This window comes from Acipenser ruthenus, chromosome 18 (assembly GCF_902713425.1).
Source record: "Acipenser ruthenus chromosome 18, fAciRut3.2 maternal haplotype, whole genome shotgun sequence".
NCBI classification, from domain to species: Eukaryota; Metazoa; Chordata; class Actinopteri; order Acipenseriformes; family Acipenseridae; genus Acipenser; species Acipenser ruthenus.
The window spans coordinates 15,098,757-15,119,479 of NC_081206.1; the positions used below are offsets into that span (position 1 = coordinate 15,098,757).

At 41.5% G+C, this 20,723-nt stretch overlaps 2 protein-coding genes across 4 annotated transcripts in view; both read right to left on the reverse strand.

Moving 5' to 3' along the window:
- The window catches only part of LOC117422576 (vam6/Vps39-like protein), a 29,353-nt gene extending 24,514 nt beyond the window's left edge, over positions 1 to 4,839 (reverse strand). Inside the window, exons 1-6 of one of the 3 annotated variants that reach the window (XM_058991268.1) lie at positions 4,453 to 4,838; positions 4,138 to 4,327; positions 2,624 to 2,689; positions 2,325 to 2,389; positions 848 to 890; positions 481 to 575 (exon numbers count right to left, since the gene is read on the reverse strand). In XM_058991268.1, the coding sequence (XP_058847251.1) occupies positions 481 to 575; positions 848 to 890; positions 2,325 to 2,389; positions 2,624 to 2,689; positions 4,138 to 4,210 (342 nt within the window). In that variant the 5' untranslated portion in view covers positions 4,211 to 4,327; positions 4,453 to 4,838. Of the gene's footprint in view, positions 1 to 480; positions 576 to 847; positions 891 to 2,324; positions 2,390 to 2,623; positions 2,690 to 4,137 lie in introns of all 3 variants that reach the window. The other 2 variants (XM_058991267.1, XM_058991269.1) reach the window with 2 other exon arrangements.
- A 4,383-nt stretch (positions 4,840 to 9,222) lies between these two features.
- LOC117423902 (transmembrane protein 87A-like) overlaps positions 9,223 to 20,723 on the reverse strand; it is a 29,199-nt gene continuing 17,698 nt past the window's right edge. Inside the window, exons 11-20 of the mRNA XM_058991270.1 lie at positions 19,866 to 19,959; positions 19,478 to 19,551; positions 18,516 to 18,622; positions 17,847 to 17,905; positions 16,285 to 16,388; positions 14,931 to 15,004; positions 13,632 to 13,696; positions 11,398 to 11,450; positions 10,654 to 10,684; positions 9,223 to 10,039 (exon numbers count right to left, since the gene is read on the reverse strand). Coding sequence (XP_058847253.1) covers positions 9,998 to 10,039; positions 10,654 to 10,684; positions 11,398 to 11,450; positions 13,632 to 13,696; positions 14,931 to 15,004; positions 16,285 to 16,388; positions 17,847 to 17,905; positions 18,516 to 18,622; positions 19,478 to 19,551; positions 19,866 to 19,959 — 703 coding nt within the window. The 3' untranslated portion in view covers positions 9,223 to 9,997. The remainder of the gene's footprint in view (positions 10,040 to 10,653; positions 10,685 to 11,397; positions 11,451 to 13,631; positions 13,697 to 14,930; positions 15,005 to 16,284; positions 16,389 to 17,846; positions 17,906 to 18,515; positions 18,623 to 19,477; positions 19,552 to 19,865; positions 19,960 to 20,723) is intronic.

Genomic DNA, 20,723 nt, shown 5'->3' on the forward strand with positions numbered 1-20,723 from the left:
TTCAATTATCTGTACATCTCTGTTATCTGAACAGTGCCCCGTTACCTTGTCTTGTTGACACAGACAATTAGCGAGTCAAACCTCAATGTCTGGCATTTACAGTGCAGTGCAGTACTGTATGATATTAAAGGTATATGGGTTATACAATATCATTCTTAGAAGGTTTCTTGATTGGGAACAATTTCACTGGCTGTAATTCTCTGCACATCCACTGTACTACCAAGTCCTCGGTTCAAGAACTCCCCTGGCTACAGTAAAGAACCTGAATCTACTAAATCACAGGTATCACACTGTGAAACAGTCTCACCCGAGTGGGTAGGCTTACCATTAGGAGCTGTTCATGCAACGACAGGGTAGGAACTCTCTATTTAACATGGGCCTTGTTTAATTAATATACTAAAGGGTTGTTCTCAAACCCAGGACTGTGTGCAGGACAAGTGTGAGTTTCTACCTCTGGTACAGTTTGAGACACAGACTCACCTGGAGGTCACATGCAAACAGAGTGGCCCCTCTAGCCTTGGCGATGACAGTGATCTGCTGGAAAGTCAGCAGGTCGTGGACGTGGATATTGTTTTCTATTAGGAGACACAGCAATCGGTCTAGTGAGGATCTGCCTGTACACTGTGGTACTAAAAAAACACTGGAGGATGAGAGTCAATGATGCCTTTTGCATAACCCTAACCTTAAATCACAATTTTACCAGATCTGTGTTAACCCTTCAAATCACTGCCCAAAGGTAGGTAGTTTTCCTTTACAACCAATGAGAACGTCAGGTTTCAGTTACAGTGCTACAGATGACACCCTGTTTTCTTGTATTGACTCTTGTGGTGAAAGAGGCCTCACTTACCTAGCAGACTGACAAGGATTTTAAACTGGGACACCACGTACAGCTGGAGGGGAAGCACACAGAACACTGGAGGTTAGTGTGACTGTACACAAAAACAAAGCACCCCCACAGCATGGTAAACTGGGGTACTTTTACAATGCTGCAGGTTTGCATCACTTCCTGTGTTGCAGGTAATGGAACCCCACCTGAACCCATGTGACTGTTCTCAGCTGCATGCTGAGATCTTGTCCAGCTCCACACTCTGCAGGCTCAGATGGGTAAATCAATCACACTACTGCATACAAATTAAAAGTTACATGTGATGCTGATGTGTCAAAAGTTAGCATATTTTTTCTGATTATTGCAATTATAATTATATATAAAATATTAAAACGGGCTGCAGTGAAATACAAGCAAATACATCTCAACCAGGTGTTCTGTGATCATAAACCACGAGATGCACTAGTTTCACAGTTGATTTTTATTTTTTAGAGTACATGACCTTAAACACTAAGACATCATCTACATCTAACTATGACTAGGCATCAAAACCATCTAATATGACTGTGAAAGTTTTTTTTTTTTTTTTTTACATGGACCAAGATGAAATTAGATAGTTTAAATATAATAATACAACATTAATAATAAATAATGAACTTTCTCTATTGTTTGTTAACTCATATTAGTTCTCTATCATACCAAAGACGCACTGTGTGGAAACATAGCTACAGTTTCTTCTGTGAGTGTAAGGCTGAGGTGAGAGCTGGGGGGCTACACTACATGGTAAAATTATAACATACAAAGTCAAGGAGACAAACCTTCTGGCTAGTACATGTGACTTGGTTTCTTATAGTTTGGGCTTGTGCCTCGTTCAGTACTGCTTGACTCAGCCATGTTCAGTAACAACACTCGAATGATCTTGCGTTCTCAATATGAAACAACATTGACCTGGCACGCTTGAGTGAGCACAGACACCACAGTGTCGTTTGTGAATACAACCATCGATTACCTGCAGCTGTGCTTTACAATTCTGATGAATGTTTTGAAGGACAAGAGAATGTATCCATAGCACTGGAGTTTCCAGCCCTGCTCCAGTTCTAGAGATGTGAAGAGGACAGCTGCGCAGTGCCCACTTTACTGTACTAAACTATACTGACACCTGGGTTAATATCAGGCTAAGAGCAGAGACAGCGCCCCCTACTGAGTGACCAATACCACAAATCTCCCCCATCCAAGTACTGACAAGGTCCAACCTTGCTTAGCTTCTGCTATCATGCAAGACCAGGCTCTAGGGTATACTTCACTGAATACATCTACAGTATCGGAGAGTACAGTCTGGAAATCCAGCACAGGTCTCATACCCGGGACACAGACGCACAGACCAATCTCTGCATTCTCACACAAACGTGCGCGCCTGTTTGTGTGTTAATACCGGAGCAATGTGGGGAGAAGCCCAACTATCAACAACTCCACAAGCAAGGGTTAACATCATACGCACCTGCTGAATTTTCTTGGAGAAATTTTTGTTGGATTTTTCCAGTGTCACTTCAAACCTGTTACTGCCTATGAGCAAAGCAGAGAATGTTCAGATTAGGTGGGGTGAAGTTTAGCAGCAAAGAAAGATCCTGTTTCAACGTTTCTATTCCTCTTCTTGTCCTCGAACACAGCTTGCTATGTATAATCTTCTACTGCATCAGTCGCTGCAGCATGCCTTTTTGGTTTAGGCTGAATAAAGCCATTGCAGGAATGAACCCATTTGATTGGCTAGTCTTTACACTTTGCCATTCTTTTACTCACTTGGATCCTTCTTAATTCTATAGAGGAGGAGATGTCCTGGTTTGGTCCCGACAAGAAGCCAGTCCTCTGAAAACAAAAACATGTATTTGTTAAAGGCCCTGTCCACACTGGGCCTTTAAACTATATTAGTTGCCTTTAAACTGGCTTAAAAGTGCTACATACGGTTTGCGTCCACACTACGCAGCGTTTAATACCGGACTCAAGACCACCTCAGGGGGTAGTCTTATTAAAAATAAAACCTGAAAACTTAAAGCACTACTTGTGTGTGTGTGTGTGTGTGTGTTTGCATTTACTTTTTTCAAAATAGGCCTACTTGTTTTATTTCTTAGCAATATGGACCTATGTTAATATGGGGCATAACACATTATTTTAAAATAAAAGTGCATGGTGGGATACTATCGTATTCATTTCCATTGTTCATTGCGCTGCTAGGAGCTGTAATTTTAATAGTGTGTGGACGCATTAAGCCTGACTAAACATGAAACGGTACTTCAGTGTGGACACTTTGAGCTGGATTAATTAAAACATTTTTGAGTACGGTTCTCGAGATCGGTTATGAAGTGTGAACAGGGCCTAATACTACACTAAGCAGCAAGCTAGCTACTGAATAATTCCATAGAACAGACCTGTTGTGTGCTTACATTGCCTATGGAGGTCTAGCGTGCAGTTTTCAAAGAAACACATTATAGCAAACATGCATTTTCATTTTAAAAATCTGGTCCCGAACATTTTTTTAGCTCAAAGGAGTAACTGCTTTTTCATAGGAGAAAGCACAAGCCCATGATTATAGCTGTATCCTGGGGTGAATCATTGGCTACCAGACAATAAAGAAGTCCTCACAATAAGTGATTCATGCACCGCTACCAAACTAACACAGTGCCTTCTCTTCATCACAAGCAGTAATCAAAGAGGACTCAGAATCACGAATGCAGGAGTTCACTTTGGGGTCAGCTTAATCTGAGACCACAGGCGACTCGTCTACCTGACCGGTTCCTACTCAGCAGTGAAAGAAACAATTATAAAAGGACAGCGATATCATCTCTTGAAATTAAAATGGGAACTAGGAGACACAACACAAAAAGCGATACTTCAACGAAGACAGACTTCATTTACAATTCTGGCGACAAATAATTCCTTATTGGCTCCTAGTTCCATATGAACGTATTTGACATTACAGCCGGCCGTGAAATTAAAATCCAACTGTAGAGTTTCTGACTTGTCCTACAATCAACCAAAATAAAAATGAAAGCGAACGACAGCTTAGTTATAACACAGGCAGAAAAACTTGATGTGAAACCAGGCACTGGTTTGCCTGTCAATATTTATAAAAACAATAATTGTAAAATGTGTCCCTTGGTCCAAGTGCATTCAACTGGTTATTAAATAAATAGAAATGTAAAATACAGTGCATGTCACAGACCCAGTTTGTTATCCGATTTTCTCTGCAGTTTATCTCCAAGCAAAACGATCCCCGTGCTAGATTTCTGCAGCGCCGCCCGGTTGCCCTCACTCACCCCAGGCCGCCATGCAGTCTATCTGCAGTGGCAGCTTCTCCAGGATCGGCACCGACTCGAACGCGTCGTGCATCCCTGCTGCTGTGCGTTTCTCCCGGCTGGAAAAAACAACAAGCAGCGCTGCACGACTCCTGGAACCCCTCTTCTCCGGGGATCAAATATCGATCCACAGGATCCCGGAACCTCAGTTCTGCTGTTTAGTAAATATATATTAATTCCGTAATGTGATGTATCCTTTTACTAGGGAACAATGTCGTCAGTCTGATTTCACAACAGCTAGTTCAGGTTTTATATAACTTAAGGAACTAGCCGTACCGGAGGACTGGGGGCAGCCGAGTCTGAGGTATCTTTGCCCGGCTCTGTTCTCAGGTCCGTTCCGCTGAGGATCGCCTGTCATCCATGGAGTCCCTACTCACACCATCGCATACTGTAATGTTTGTTAATAAAATCCCGCATTGATTACACGTTACCGGATAAAAGAATATGTTATCCTTCAATCTAAAAAAATAAAACGACACTAAACTGTCAGTTTGAATACGGAAGCTTTTGACATATTTGTATTTGAAAGCCTGTAACTTCCTCTAGCTTGTTTTTTGTGACCAGCAGGAGACGGTCCATGATTCTCACGTGACTCGCCAGTTTTTAACACAAAAATAAATTGCATTAAAGTGGCAGTGACCCACAACGTTTACTCTAAACCGGACACGAGTGGAATTATATAACGTTCTTCCATAGTTTAGCTTTATGCGCGCCGAGTTGCCATGGTTGATTGTCCTGTTTCTTTACGTTCTCCATGCTGGTTTTAGCTGTAGGTTTTAACCCTGCTTTCCATTTGCACGTTCTTGCTACGCCTTTAACAGTAGCAGTACAAATGTGATTTCTAACAGATATTTTTAAAAAAAGCATACTGACGGTTTATTGCTTTTCATAATGTAATATTTGAATGGATATGAGAAACTTTATAGATAAGTTGGTTTCAGAATGTTTTTTTTTTTTTTTTTTTTTTTAACTCTTTCAGCGCTTTACAGACAGTGTACCCTAGGGATAACTAACTGAATAGTTTGTGTCTGGTTTGACAGACCCCTGTTAGTAGCCTATTAACTAGCATATATATCAATATTACATAATTTAAATGGTCTGTTGTTTTGATACAGCTATCTAATAGATCAGACAGCAGTTTTGAGTTTTCTCAGCATACTTGTAGAGGTTAGTGTGAACTAGGGAAAGCTAACTTGACCCCCCAGTTTTAAAGTAATTGAAGAAGTGCTTCCATGCATAAAAGTTACCTGCCAAGTTTGGATTTATGAATAAAAAAGGGGCTCCAAGTTAACTTACATTGTGTCTTGTAACTTTAGTTTGTAACTTGGTGTATCTTTATACATCATACTTTATATGGCTGCTCTGTTTTATATTTTGGTGAGACCTCGCTCTCCTGCTTATTCTCTTCGTCCAAGCTTGAAGTTTGAGATGCCAGGGCTATCGGGGCCCTGCCACACTGTGTTCAGTTTGGATTTGTTAAAAGCGTTTTACAACACTAGGTAATCCTCCTGGATTGCATCACCACCAATCCTATCTCCGGATCACCCCAAAACACAAGGGTGGCTCTGATCTCGTGCAGTGAACACTATGTAACACAATTTTTGTTCCTGGGTAGTAAGTGTTATTTCCTAATTGCTTATGCCTCAAAAGTATAGAAAATGGCTATTATTCCCCACAAACTTTGCTTTTGTGACCAGGACAGTGATATTTTGAAATTGACCTATTTCCAATGAGAAAACGGGCGAATTTGTGTCTTTTCGTTCACATAAAGTCAGAAAAAAACAACATATGAATCCAAATTAACATGTATTTATACTAAAGTAATACAAAAATGACTACAAAAGATTTAGAAGCGAGTAGTTTTTCGAGATTTACGATTATACTGTAAATCACTTTCACGAATCAGCCCCCAAATGTAGTCTCCCATCATGTTCTCGTTATACTGTCCTTGGTAGCGGCGTTCAAAGTCCAGTATATCCTGGTGGAAGCGCTCGCCTTGCTCTTCCGAGTACGCTCCCATGTTCTCCTTGAATTTATCAAGATGAGCATCAAGGATATGGACTTTGAGGGACATCCTACAGCCCATTGTGCTGTAGTTCTTCACCAGAGTCTCAACCAGCTCCACATAGTTTTCGGCCTTGTGATTGCCCAGGAAGCCCCGAACCACTGCGACAAAGCTGTTCCAAGCCGCTTTCTCCTTACTAGTGAGCTTCTTGGGGAATTCATTGCACTCCAGGATCTTCTTTATCTGTGGTCCGACGAAGACACCGGCTTTGACCTTTGCCTCAGACAGCTTAGGGAAGATGTCTTGAAGGTACTTGAAGGCTGCCGACTCCTTATCTAGAGCTCTGACAAATTGTTTCATAAGGCCCAATTTGATGTGCAGTGGTGGCATCAGCACCTTCTGGGGGTCCACCAGTGGCTCCCACTTGACGTTGTTCCTCCCCACAGAGAACTCGGTCCGCTGTGGCCAATCCCGCCTGTGGTAGTGCGCCTTGGTGTCCCTGCTGTCCCAAAGGCAAAGATAGCAGGGAAACTTGGTAAAACCGCCTTGGAGACCCATCAGGAATGCCACCATTTTGAAGTCGGATGCTTGCAGCCTCTTGATGCCATCTCAGAAAAATGCAGATATGTATCCACTTAGGCAGCTGGAACTAAACTGAACTGGTGGGCTTAAGGCCCCTGTATTTATACTACTATTTATATTACTGAAAGTTCTAGAAAGTTCTAGAAGTTACTCCAAGTTTACTCAGCACTGAATCTATCTGGAATGTTCTGGAAAATAGGTAAATTTCAAAATATCACTGTCCTGGTCACAAAAGCAAAGTTTGTGGGGAATAATAGCCATTTTCTATACTTTGAGGCATAAGCAATTAGGAAATAACACTTACTACCCAGGAACCAAAAAAAAAAAAAACATTGTTACACGGTGATATCATCGTACACCCGATACAATGTTCTATACTTCTCAATCAAGGGCATAAAAAGTCCTTACAAATAACTGATAACTGATAGTGTTGAACAGAAAGTGTGTGTTTTTAATAGAAACTCCAGAAGTTGAACACAGAACTAGAACCTCAAAAGCAAAGTAAGAATTTCATTTATATTTAAAAAGCAAAGTAAGAATTTCATTTATATTTAAAAAGCAAAGTAAGAATTTCATTTATATTTAAAAAGCGCAGAACACGCCGTCACTGTTTGAACACTCCTGCTGCAGTGCTCTGTGCGGGATAGATCCCGCTAGTCGTGGACCTGCTTTTAGAACTGACCTGCTGAAACAAAATGTCGTGGTGTTCTATATACTGGATGACATGATATCTATACACAGGATATAGTGGGACTTTGACAAATCCTTACCAGGGACTGGTTGAGTCCTCATACCTAGATGTGATTTATAATACATTTAAAAACACTTCTGCAACCTAGTTCTTATTGTGCTCCTTTACAATATTACACTGAAATGACCAGGTACTAATGCTAAAAGAAACCACCATTGAGTGTGTTAGAGTTCTGAATAAATCTGTCAAGCTTGTACACCCTCATCATTACAGGTTCCCGTGCAGGCCACAATTGAGACAGATAAAGCCATATTTCCATCTGCAAAGGGGACCAAATGGAACGGGATCTGAAATCAGTCCAGTTTGTTTACATTTTGCAGCAAATCTGTTGGAACTGTGACTGAGACCCAGTCGAGAAAGTTACCTACGTGAGCATCCAATGTTAAAGACACCAGAGGCAATTGTTGAACCTTGACAGGTGATGGAGCTTTCAAATATACCAAAGTGGGATACATGCTGTATCAGCAATAAGGACTGGATTGTAGCCCGCGGATGGGTTGATATTGAGTTGAAGTTTTAGAGACTGATACAGATGGAAATGAGACACAGCAGGCATATTTGTGCTTGGATAACTCCTGTAATGGGTCACATCATTTTAGGGCATATTATAAAAACAAGTACATTTGCCACCGCTGGAATCTGGTATTGCAGAATTCAATTATACATTTAATGCAATATATTAAATACAAGACATAACTAGGGACTGGGTGGAGGGGTAGGTGATCTGAACAGTAAAGTGGTGGTGTCAGTTGATGTGGAGTAGTGGTTAGGGCTCTGGACTCTTGACCGGAGGGTTGTGGGTTCAATCCCCGGTGGGGGACACTGCTGCTGTACCCTTGAGCAAGGTACTTTACCTAGATTGCTCCAGTAAAAACCCAAATGTATAAATGGGTAATTGTATGTAAAAATAATGTGATATCTTGTAACAATTGTAAGTCGCCCTGGATAAGGGCGTCTGCTACGAAAAAATAATAATAATAATAGTCGACCAGCAGGATAATCCTTAGTGCTGGGACTGAACAGAGGAATCCTCATTCCTTTCCAATCATGTGGCGCTGTGACCTTTTTAACTCTACCTGCCCAATCTATTCACCCTCTATACAAGTAGGTGGGGCAAGCAGATATGAAAGGTCACATTGCCACATGATTTGATTGGCTGTTCAGTCCCAGCACATAGGATTCTCCAGACAAGCTCAAAACCAGGTAAAGGCAGATTCCCACGGTATCGCGATATGGAAATTATTATCAATATCATATCAAAATATCGATATTGGTGCCGATCACTACATAAAATAGTACATGTAAAAAAGCAATTAAAATGAAATTTGAAGCTGTCTACTCTAACCTTTTCAGTATCAATGAGGCCATGACATGCCTTACATTGCAAAGCATAGCAGAGTGTGATCACCACAGAAATAGGTCTAGTTGGGACTTTGTAATCTCAGTCAGAAGCAATTCAATTATACAGATGAAGATACAGTAGCTAGCAGTTATGTTTGATGTTGGGTGATTTTTGTCAGTCTGTATAATTTGTTATACATCCCTCCCTCTGTATTTCACCATTTGATAATTCATTAATGTGGGTGACAGTAAATTGCAAAAATCCAGTATAAAGGCAATTCACATTTAAACAATATGTATTTCATGTTTTATTTTTATGGCAGGTAGAGAAATAGAGTCCAAAAAAAAATTAACTCTCCAGAAGCAGTTTCTGATATTGTTTGAAATCTATATTTTTACACTGTAACAAAGTGTTTATTTTTACAGATTGTATCAACACTTGAATGTTATTTGACTGTAAACAGCTTTAAAAAGACAAACAGAACAATGTAAAGTTGCAGTTTGTCCCGTGGCACCCCAGTTAACGAACCCCCCACCAACACTGAACCGGATCTCAATAACCCCCCACAGCTAGAATTTAAACATAGAAACAGAATTGCATATCAATTAAACAGTAACACCAGTATATACAGAAAGGCACGATTAGGACTAGAGCTTCAGTAAAAACTAAATACAAACAGGGGAATGTATTAAACGATCCAAAAAAAAAAGGGAAATTCAAATAAATAAAATGAATCAACAATTTGTTTTCAGGTTGCCTGACTGTACATATCCTGACAGTGGCCCTATTGTCTCCCATGCAGATTCCCCCTCAATGTTTTCTTTGTCAGTGCTCATCTACCCGTTCTGTGTTTCAGTATCGACTGCATCCTCTCCAGACCGCCACCTCTCCAGTTTACAAGATTAATGAAGCCATTGGTTAAGGATTGTGTCGCTTCAGACTCTCAAGCCTGGTGTCCTTGTTTTCAGTAGCTTTTGGAACGTCACACAGAGTGTTTCCAAGGCTTTGTTTTGTGTACCTGGGAGGTGCAATGGGGCTGTAATCTTAATAAAACTGATACTGAAGTAGTTTCTTGCACCTGGAAGCTGTAAACCAAAGAGTAGGCATGCTCCTTCAATTTGCAATGTGTCTGTTTGGGACACTATTCCATTTTCGACCTTTCCATCTTGGTTTTCATCATCTCCTGAATAACACAAAACAAAACTATTAGAGAAGCAGTTCCACAGATATAGTAAAACTATAAGAAACAGAGTCAAGCAGACAGACGTTTCGAATAGTGCCTTCTTACAGTTTTAACTTAGAATTCCCAGTGTGAGATTGACGTTACGGATCAGTTCGCTAGACTCCAAAGTGTGATAGATATGTTTTCTATGGTGTACCACTAACAAGAAACTACTCAGGACAATGTATCTGCTCTTCCATGCAACTTACTTGTTTATGCTCTTGCATGAAAAATATGCTAATGCAAATACACATTCCTTTTTTTTAACAATAGTAGCTGTTAACAGTATATTTTTATATTTGGGCTGAAAAATGTTATAAAAACAATAATGCAAGAACCCCTTATTCCTGAAATTTGCAGACAGTCCCTGATGATATACCACCTGACCAAAAAACACACACACACACAAACAGATCAACAGACACAGAAAGAGACACAGAGTCACTGTACTACAGTGCTGAAAGTCAATAACATGTGACACCAGCAGACACTGAATGAGTCTCTCTGTTCATTAATGGAGAAATGTGACTCAAATCATGAGCCTGGACGGAATAGTACTGGAGAGATCTCTTTACCTCCTCTTCATCCAGCATGGCCGGCAGTGCCCTGTCAAGAAAAGACACACAGAGAGCTCTGTGAAGCCAGCTTTCATTGCACTTTCACGATTCATTACCAGGCCTAACGTCACAGAACATTGTCAGCAGAAGAAAGAGGTGATATAACCAAGGCTTTCAAACATTAGCAGCACTAATCCTTGCATATACTTTACTTTATTTTATTTATCTTTTATTGGAGGACGCAGATTACTATTATTACTTTTATTATTATTTTTATTTATTTATTTATTTATTTATTTTGTTTTTATGAACCAGCTTTGTAAAAAGGTTTCCTGGTACACTTTTCCTTACTATGTTAAGGTGCGTTTACACTGGCACAAACATTCCCGATCGAGAGGATAAGAAGACGTATTCCTGGGAGCGATATGGGTAACTACAGCAGTCCTGGGAGCGATATGGGTAACTACAGGACTCCTGAGAGCGATATGGGTAACTACAGCAGTCCTGGGAGCGATATGGGTAACTACAGCAGTCCTGAGAGCGATATGGGTAACTACAGCAGTCCTGGGAGCGATATGGGTAACTACAGCAGTCCTGAGAGCGATATGGGTAACTACAGCAGTCCTGGGAGCGATATGGGTAACTACAGCAGTCCTGAGAGCAATATGAGTAACTACAGCAGTCCTGGGAGCGATATGGGTTGGTCATGTTTGAACATTCTTTAGAAATGATTACGAATATTCAAATATTCTGTACACTCACACGTCTACAATGGCGGCTGGGATGTTCTCCTCCACCCACTTGAGGTCTTCATCCTGTCAATCAAGAGCAGTCAGTTAGGAGCAGTACACAGCAGACACTGAACTGTCACAACCTCACTGCCCTACAGCGCACTGCAGCTAAACTAGGACAGTCTAGTTCTGTTTCAAATCACACAATCCTGTACAGCAACTTCCCAATTGCATTCACTCAAGCAACGGTTGAAACCACTTCCCCTCTTCCCGTCGTGGGAGTGCGGGAGCCGATGCAATGCTGTGGAATAGGCAGCAAAGGAACCTGGGCTCCCCTGACTATATGACATGCCCTGCACACCACCCGGCTGAGTCTTTACCAGCGGAACCCTCGGGATCCCATCAATTATAATTACATTTTTTATGATTAAATGTCTCTTTAAAATACCCACAAAAAAACTCACTGCCTCTTTCAGGTGGGGGTTAGGCAAAAACTGGAACAGCAGTTTATGAATTTGTAATTGTTTGTTATCTGAATCATAATCTACAAAAAGTTCCAAAGTACAGGCAACTGACTCAGATCTTGCAGTTCACAATAATAATAATAATAATAATAATAATAATAATAATAATAATAATAATAATAAAAAAACTATTGTCATGTGTTCTTGTTTCTGCAGCCAATACCTTACACAGACATTATCACTGCAGCTCCTTCTCTGTGTCTTGTGAAAGATAATGGACTTGTACTACTTCAGATTAAAATGAACAGCAGCTCCTAACTGTACATCTGTGCACGAAACTCTGGCTTACACATCTACTAAAGGAGAAAGCAGAGCCTGTTTTCTGATGGCAGTTATGACTCGTTGGCATTTCACAGATGCCAACGAGTCATAACCAACTACGCTACCCAGCTCCTGGTCCAGGCCCTGGTACTCTTCCGCCTAGACTACTGCAACTCCCTCCTGGCTGGCCTCCCTGCGTCCGCCACCCGTCCGCTCCAGCTCATCCAGAACTCTGCTGCCCGCCTGGTGTTCTCTCTGCCTCGCTTCGCCCACGCTACTCCACTACTCCGCTCGCTCCACTGGCTCCCGATCACCGCTTGCATCCAGTTCAAGACTCTTGTACTAGCCTACAGATGCCTTGACCAGACTGCACCCAGCTACCTCCAGACCCTCATCTCTCCCTACACCCCCACTCGACCTCTCCGCTCCGCCTCCACTAGAAGACTGGCTCTACCTCCGCTACGCTCCCCTGCCTCCAGAGCCCGCTCCTTCTCCACCCTTGCTCCGCAGTGGTGGAATGACCTTCCTACAGATGTCAGGACTGCCCAGTCCCTGACCACATTCCGGCGCCTCCTTAAGACTCACCTCTTCAAACAGCACCTGTAGAACTCCTCTGTTTGTATCCTGGGACACTATCACCCTTCATTTAAATGTGCTTTATTTTGCTCTTATCTGCCCCCTATCTTACTGCATTTAATCCTGTACTTCAGAATACTGTAATCTGCCAAGTGTTTAACCTGTAGTATTTTGTATTTAATCATATCCTTATGTAACTATCACTACTTAATCATATCCTGATGTAACTATCACTATTATCTGCTGTATTATTGAATTGTGGTTTGTCACACTTGAACAAAAGTTATTGTATTTCTTGCTCTTATTGTATTACTTGTATTGTAACACTTGAAATGTATTTGCTTACGATCGTAAGTCGCCCTGGATAAGGGCGTCTGCTAAGAAATAAATAATAATAATAATAATAATAATAATAATAATAATAATAATAATAATAATAATAATAATAATAATAATAATAATAATAACTGCCATCAGAAACACAATTAGTTTGTACCTATCTGTACAGACACACATATCTATATAGGGGATCATAGGGTCTTCTCCTTGCTGAACCTTTTGCTTGGTTTTATTTTGTTGGCTGCAAACTTAGTTTAACAGACTGGAGATTTAGGGCATATTTTAAGAACTGTTTTGTAATGTGTTTAAATATTCTTCTAGATCAATCAGTGCTTCAAAAAGAAATTGACTAATAAACTCTCTTTAAAAGTTTTCCGAACTGCAAATGAGATTTCATTAATATAAATGAGCTTTGAAAAACAGCACTTCACACAATATTCCTTAACGTTTTGTGAAAAAGAACCATTTGGAAAACAACTTGCATTGTGCAGTGCGTGAGAAGGACGATCAGATCTAAAGCATGTTCTTAGTGTTGTGTAAGCCAAGGTGTGCTTCCCATACTCACCTCGGTATATACAGACTTGCTGTTTCCATTCGCTTCAGTCTTCGCACCTCTCATCTTCATTCCCTCTGCAACAAACACAGACATGAGGAGCCAGTCAAACACAGTGCTGCCAAGCTCAATGAACTGTGCTGTCCTTATGAGAGAGCTTGCAGGTCAACACGTTTGCTAATGGGACCTCAGCTGGATTGCTCCTTATCCAAGGTACTCATGAAAAGACTTACATTGTGTGAGGCTCTATTTTACTGATGTGTTTTTCGTATGCCTGGGGGGACAGTGCTTTGAAGGGCTCTGAAAATCCCCAGGGCACGAAATCAGTAAACCGCAAGGGGCCGTATTTTCAAAGCATTTACTCTAGTCTTTAATTTTACAAAACTACAACCGACAGTACATATTTCGAGTCCTCTTCAGCCCTCTCAGTATGCTTTGTTTTTCATGTTGTAACATTAAAGCGATTGCAAACATCATAATAAAAGGAAGAGAAACTTTCACTTGCAAACTATATACAGAGCCGTCAGTATCACGAGAAAGCATTTGCTGATACATGCCTAATATGTTATAAGTAACTAGGCAGATCCATTGCCTCTAATTACTTTAATTAGTTCAGTGTGTCCTTTATTAAGACTGGTTCTGGTAGGCCAACAAAACCATTAGAATGTTTTTTGTTCAAATAATTGGCAGTTTCTTCAAACCGTGAGTTTATTGTATCAATAAAATATTGGGCAATTGTGTTTCTATTAAAATGTGGGTATTTTGCTTTGCTAGGAACTAAACTGTAATGTATAACTTGTCTATCTATAATGATCCTGTACTATGTTTCAGAGTCGAATGCTACTGTCAAAAATAGAAGATATTGTTTATAAAATTGCATTTCTCAACAGTTAAAGCTTTATGATAAGGACCCACACAGAACAAGGGCCTATCAGATGGGGACTTTGCCTATAAGTGGCGACCAAAAATACAGTATTTCCTATGGAAGTTGTTTCACCTTTAATGGAACTGCCACAAGGTATATTTGTATTCCTGTGTGTATTGAATCTTATGTCAGTCTTCAGCAGGTTGTTTTGCATTGTGGGTCTGCATAGGGTTTGACCACATGGACCCAAATAAGAATGTGGCAACAGACAAGTTCATTTCTGCAAACACACCCCTGTGGTGATTCCGGTGAAAGTGAAACCGCTTCCACAGTGAATATTTCAGCAGATACACAGCTGCCCTCTCACAGCCCCCTGCCCTTTGGATTTGAAATGCTTTGGACTCAGCTCAGCCCGGATGAGAGGCCCCTCACATTGCCCTGCTTACCAAAGGCTTCGTTCAGCATGGGCTCCTTCATCTCGTCCTCCTCGTCTTCATCTATAAGGGGAGAGTAGGAGAACCTGAGGACAGGGGGGAGAGAGAGAGAGAGAGAGAGAGAGGACTCAGACTGATGTGAGCACTTTCCATGGAAACAAGCGCGGTGTTGTGTTGTGTTCTATATAATTAATACATAACTTACATTATAACATTATACATTAAAGTTACTTGTGATCATGTTTATATAGCTTTATCTATCCAAACAGGTTCCAGGACTGGATGTACCAGATTCCAGAACAACTGCTGTTTGATTATGAAAGACTGGGGGTGTCCGTTTAACCCCAATCCAGACCCCTTGCTCATCTGGTATCCCCGAATAGATAATCAAAGCATCTTCAAATACATACACAATATTTCAATGCAGAACAACTGGGTTGGGACATCTGCTCATTGTATCCAGTTAGTCAGTTTGCAATGGTATCCCCCCTGGTAAATGCTAAGACTGGGGATAATAAAGTGACTTACGTGGATGAACGACAGACAGCCAGCTTCATCTTGCCACAAACATAAAACAAATTGCTGCTTTTCCAAGGTTTGTCAGTACTCTCACTTAAACTGCACTACAAACTGTATGCATCTTATTGCAAATGTAATGTTTTTTGGAAATTACATTTTCATACATTTTGTTTTAGTTTTTCTGGTTCAGCATCGCAATCTAGTGGACGCTTTAGAATACTGTCTCTTATTTATCCTTCAGAGGAACCTGTGACGGGATAAGCGAGTGCTGACTGTGCAATAGAGAATGGAGATCTGTGACATGATTAAGTGAGATTCCCTGGTATGATCTTGCTGAGATCTGTGACGTGATTAAGTGAGATTCCCTGGTATAATCCTGCCGAGATCTGTGATGTGATTAAGTGAGATTCCCTGGAATGATCTTGCTGAGATCTGTGACGTGATTAAGTGATATTCCCTGGTATGATCTTGCTGAGATCTGTGACATGATTCAGTGAGATTCCCTGGAATGATCTTGGTGAGATCTGTGACATGATTAAGTGAGATTCCCCGGTATGATCTTGCTGAGATCTGAGACGTGATTAAGTGAGATTCCCTGGTATGATCTTGCTGAGATCTGTGACGTGATTAAGTGAGATTCCCTTGAATGATCTTGGTGAGATCTGTGATGTGATTAAGTGAGATTCCCTGGAATGATATTGGTGAGATCTGTGATGTGATTAAGTGAGATTCCCTGGAATGACCTTGCTGAGATCTGTAACGTGATTAAGTGAGATTCCCTGGTATGATCTTGCTCAGGCATGGCACGGTTGCATGGTGGGAGGGCTGGTTGGAGTAGGGAGCGCACCTCTGGTTGTTTGCGGAGGGCCGGAGCAGCACCATGATGACCAGAAGGATGGTGGAGAAGAGCAGCCGCCAGAAAGCATCGTCAACCCAGAGATCCCTCCAGCCCTGGAGAGAAGAGCACAAGGCATGACACAAGGGGCTCTCACCACAGCTCCAGACAGAGCAAGGGCTGAACACAAACGGTATCAATCAGACGGGTCTTTTCAACTGAGCTCACTGGTGGTGTATCTAAACACAGCCACTGGCTAAATATGTCAGTGACACACGCCCCCCTACCACGGCTGTGAATTCAACATTAGAGTGATCAGCTTGTATCTACAGCATGTTTAGAATAAGAATAAGCAATGATAATACAATTATAATAAGCAATGAAAGAGTAAATCAATGTATTATTATTATTATTATTATTATTATTATTATTATTATTATTATTATTATTATTGGCAGGGATTTCCGCATTGTGTGTTTCACAGGTAGTGAAGGTTAGGTGGTACAGTATTAACAAGATGCAATGCATGATGCTGCAGCTGTCACTAAATAAAAAAAGACAGTTTTCATAAACTTGTGTCTAGTTTATATAGATGGCATTCCAAAGTACTGTAATCTGTTTGGAATAACTATTCTAGTAACACCCCTTGCTTTAGGCTTGTTGTGAATGTTGTTGTGTGTTGTTTTTTTTCTCCTGACGCTACCAAGGTGTAATTACCCCTCACATTCTGTTGTGCACAGTGGAGGAATGGAGTGAAAATTTATGTGGGCAGTACAATCATTGATATTTATTCTAACGATTATATTTCGTGTGCCCAATTAATCAATTGCTATTTTGAGGCTTAACTGACAGCTCTATTACCCAGGGGAGATATCATCACACACATTACCCAGGGGGGATAGCATCACACACACACACACATTACCCAGGGCAGATAGCATCACACACACATTACCCAGGGCAGATAGCATCACACACACATTACCCAGGGGGGATAGCATCACACACACACACACATTACCCAGGGAGGATAGCATCACACACACACACACACATTACCCAGGGCAGATAGCATCACACACACACATTACCCAGGGGAGATATCATCACACACACATTACCCAGAGGGGATAGCATCACACACACACATTACCCAGGGCAGATAGCATCACACACACATTACCCAGGGGAGATATCATCACACACACATTACCCAGAGGGGATAGCATCACACACACACATTACCCAGGGCAGATAGCATCACACACACATTACCCAGGGGAGATAGCATCACACACACATTACCCAGGGGGGATAGCATCACACACACACATTACCCAGGGCAGATAGCATCACACACACATTACCCAGGGGGATAGCATCACACACACATTACCCAGGGGGGATAGCATCACACACACACATTACCCAGGGCAGATAGCATCACACACACATTACCCAGGGGGATAGCATCACACACACATTACCCAGGGGGGATAGCATCACACACACACATTACCCAGGGCAGATAGCATCACACACACAATACCCAGAGGGGATAGCATCACACTCACCGACTGACAGTCGACCAGCTTAAACACTTTGGTGGTCCAGATGATAAAAATGATAGAGGCTAGAAGAAAAACATAAACATAAAAACACATTTTTTATTTAACAAATGCATTTCCATACCTCTCAATAGTTTGAGTATTCATGGATGGTAATAAGAATCATATTGCATAGCAGTTTCACCCATTCCAGGTTTTAATATAGTGCGTCTTATTAGACTCGTAGTAAAACCAGGAGTGGCTCAAACTGCTATGCAATGGGTGTCTTATTTCCTTCCCGGGTATAAATAGCAGTCTGGTGCTGCTGACTTTTTAAAACTCTTGACCTTTAAAAGCACCCTTGTGGCCTCAAAGTCTCTGAATGATAAAACACACACGAGTGTCTCTGTTAACCTGACACCATGCCACACTGCCTCAAGCCGATATATAAAAATACCAGACTCTGAGCAGATGGATTTATTACATCCAATCAGAAAAGTATACAAAGTGAATCTAAACCAACAGAGGGATACATTTGTTAATATAGCTAAATATGTCTTGCGATTACTTTGGAGTAAGGATGCAATCACAAGGATTCGGCCACCATGATTCTACAGGCACAGTTGTATTCTGCTATAGAGAACTGGGAACCGTTCAGTGAGATGGAAAGCATAGAGAGGAAGGTATTGTACTCACCCAGGACTGAGAATATGAGCGTGTTTGTGAAGTGCTGGTACAGAGAGAGCTTCACCACGTTCCTGCGCATCTTCAGCAGTCGGATGGTCTGAGACAGGCTGATAAAGATGTGGAGCTCGGTCAAGGCAAACACACACATGGAGCTTCTGTATACAATAGCATGTTCACCAAAGAGGCTGCAGAGCTATTGTTAGTGAGAGTCTACTGTAGTCCGGGGTGGGCATGAAAACACTTTACTATTTACAAAATAACTATTTCAGAATAGAAATAGTATTTTCTTTTTTTATTTAAATTTTCAGACACTCTATTTCAAATACTTTTTTTGCCGATAGATGAGATGGTAGCCGTATCATTCCAGAGATAATAGAGAAGGAGAGAGGATTCCTTTTATATGTTTCTATTTAAATAGTTTCCTTGTCTATTTTGCCCATCCCTGACTGTAGTATGATTGATGAACTGTCCAGCACTCTCAAGTTGTTTGGTTCTCATTAACATGCAGGTGCAGTGACAATATGCCCTTTACTTTATTATAAATGTAACTCTGAAGGGTACGGATACTACAATAGGGCAGGGCTCCCAAACCAGGGCTTTTGGACCCCATGGGGCGTCGCATGATGGTTCCAGTGGGGCCTCAGCACATACAGCAACATTCCCACCTGACACCGCAGTGCTCCCCAGGGCAGGGGGTCAACTGATTTACATAAACACTGCTGTTCTGTTGTAAAAGTAACACTTACTACCTTGCTATATTGTACATTAGAAAATGCAATATTAATATCCATTGCCTATGCTAACGGTATGTATCGTTATGCAACAAAAGGCATTAATTCTAATGGGACATTTTTCACTGTGTGGATGTTTTGGTTTGTCTACCAGTCCAGTTTTTGGGAACCCCTGTGATAGGGGTTGAGGCTGCTTTGTGATCTGCGAGACCCCAGCGATTGAAGTGAACAGTAAAGGATATCCACCATATTACACAGGAATCGATGAGAGAGAGGCAGATGTTTGCAATGAGGGCCACCGTGCCATTGAACCCCTGTGAAGATGAGAGAGAGAGAGGAACTAATCAACACCAGAGCAACTGGCTGATTCCAAGACTAGCAAACAGTTGATTGAAGCTTCTGTCTGTGCCACATGCACGCACTCCCCCCGCCCCCCTGCTTACACACTCGAACCCAGACCTCCATCTCTTATATTTTTATATGGGGATTAAATATCAGTAAGGTATGACTCTATGAAGCTGCATTGCACTAAAGTATATAGTAAACTTTAAGGACTGTTTTTGAATAAAATCATGCTCTGAAAGATTAAATACACTTCCAATCTTCTGGTGGCAGGGACCATACTCACTCCAGTCACCCTGAGGACACCCTCCACTGCACAAAACAGGAGATACAGCAGCCCCACAGCCACCAGCCGGTGTGTGGTCGTCCCAAGACGTGGTCTGGCGGAGGGACACCAACAAGCAGTTTGTTCACTGTTTCATGATCAACTTTTTACAACAGAACAAAATACTAAAAGCAAGTCTATAGGATGCAGCCCTGTCCTCTGTTCCTGCAAGTCTATAGGGTGCAGCCCTGTCCTCTGTTCCTGCAAGTCTATAGGGTGCAGCCCTGTCCTCTGTTCCTGCAAGTCTATAGGGTGCAGCCCTGTCCTCTGTTCCTGCAAGTCTATAGGGTGCAGCCCTGTCCTCTGTTCCTGCAAGTCCATAGGGTGCAGCCCTGTCCTCTGTTCCTGCTCACAAACTAAATGGGTGATTGTGCAGATCAGCTGATGCCTCTCAGGAGTCTCAGTAGTTGTCTCTGCAGCAGTTGTCTTCCCTAACACGTAACCTCTGACTGCACATACTGCAGAATCAGTAGTTTCTTTCAGAGATTCAGACTCTGTAGTCCTTATTTTTGTGATTGCAGGAATACTCTTAGCATCCTGATGGGCACACACATTCAAACTCTGATAAAGCTCAGTTTCTACTCCTTTTGAGAGCAGCTTACTAATGACTAACTGCTCTTGGCCTTATATGACTACCAAGTTTATTACCAGATACATGTATGCAGTTATCTTGGCTCAGAGCAGGTCTACAGTATTGATACACATTGCGTTCGTATGTAACGGCTGTGAAATTACACAATAATAATAAAGGCAAACTGAACAGATGTGGCCAGTTCTGTGTCTCAGTCTAGCAAGACATGTTCCCTTCCCTGGTTGGGA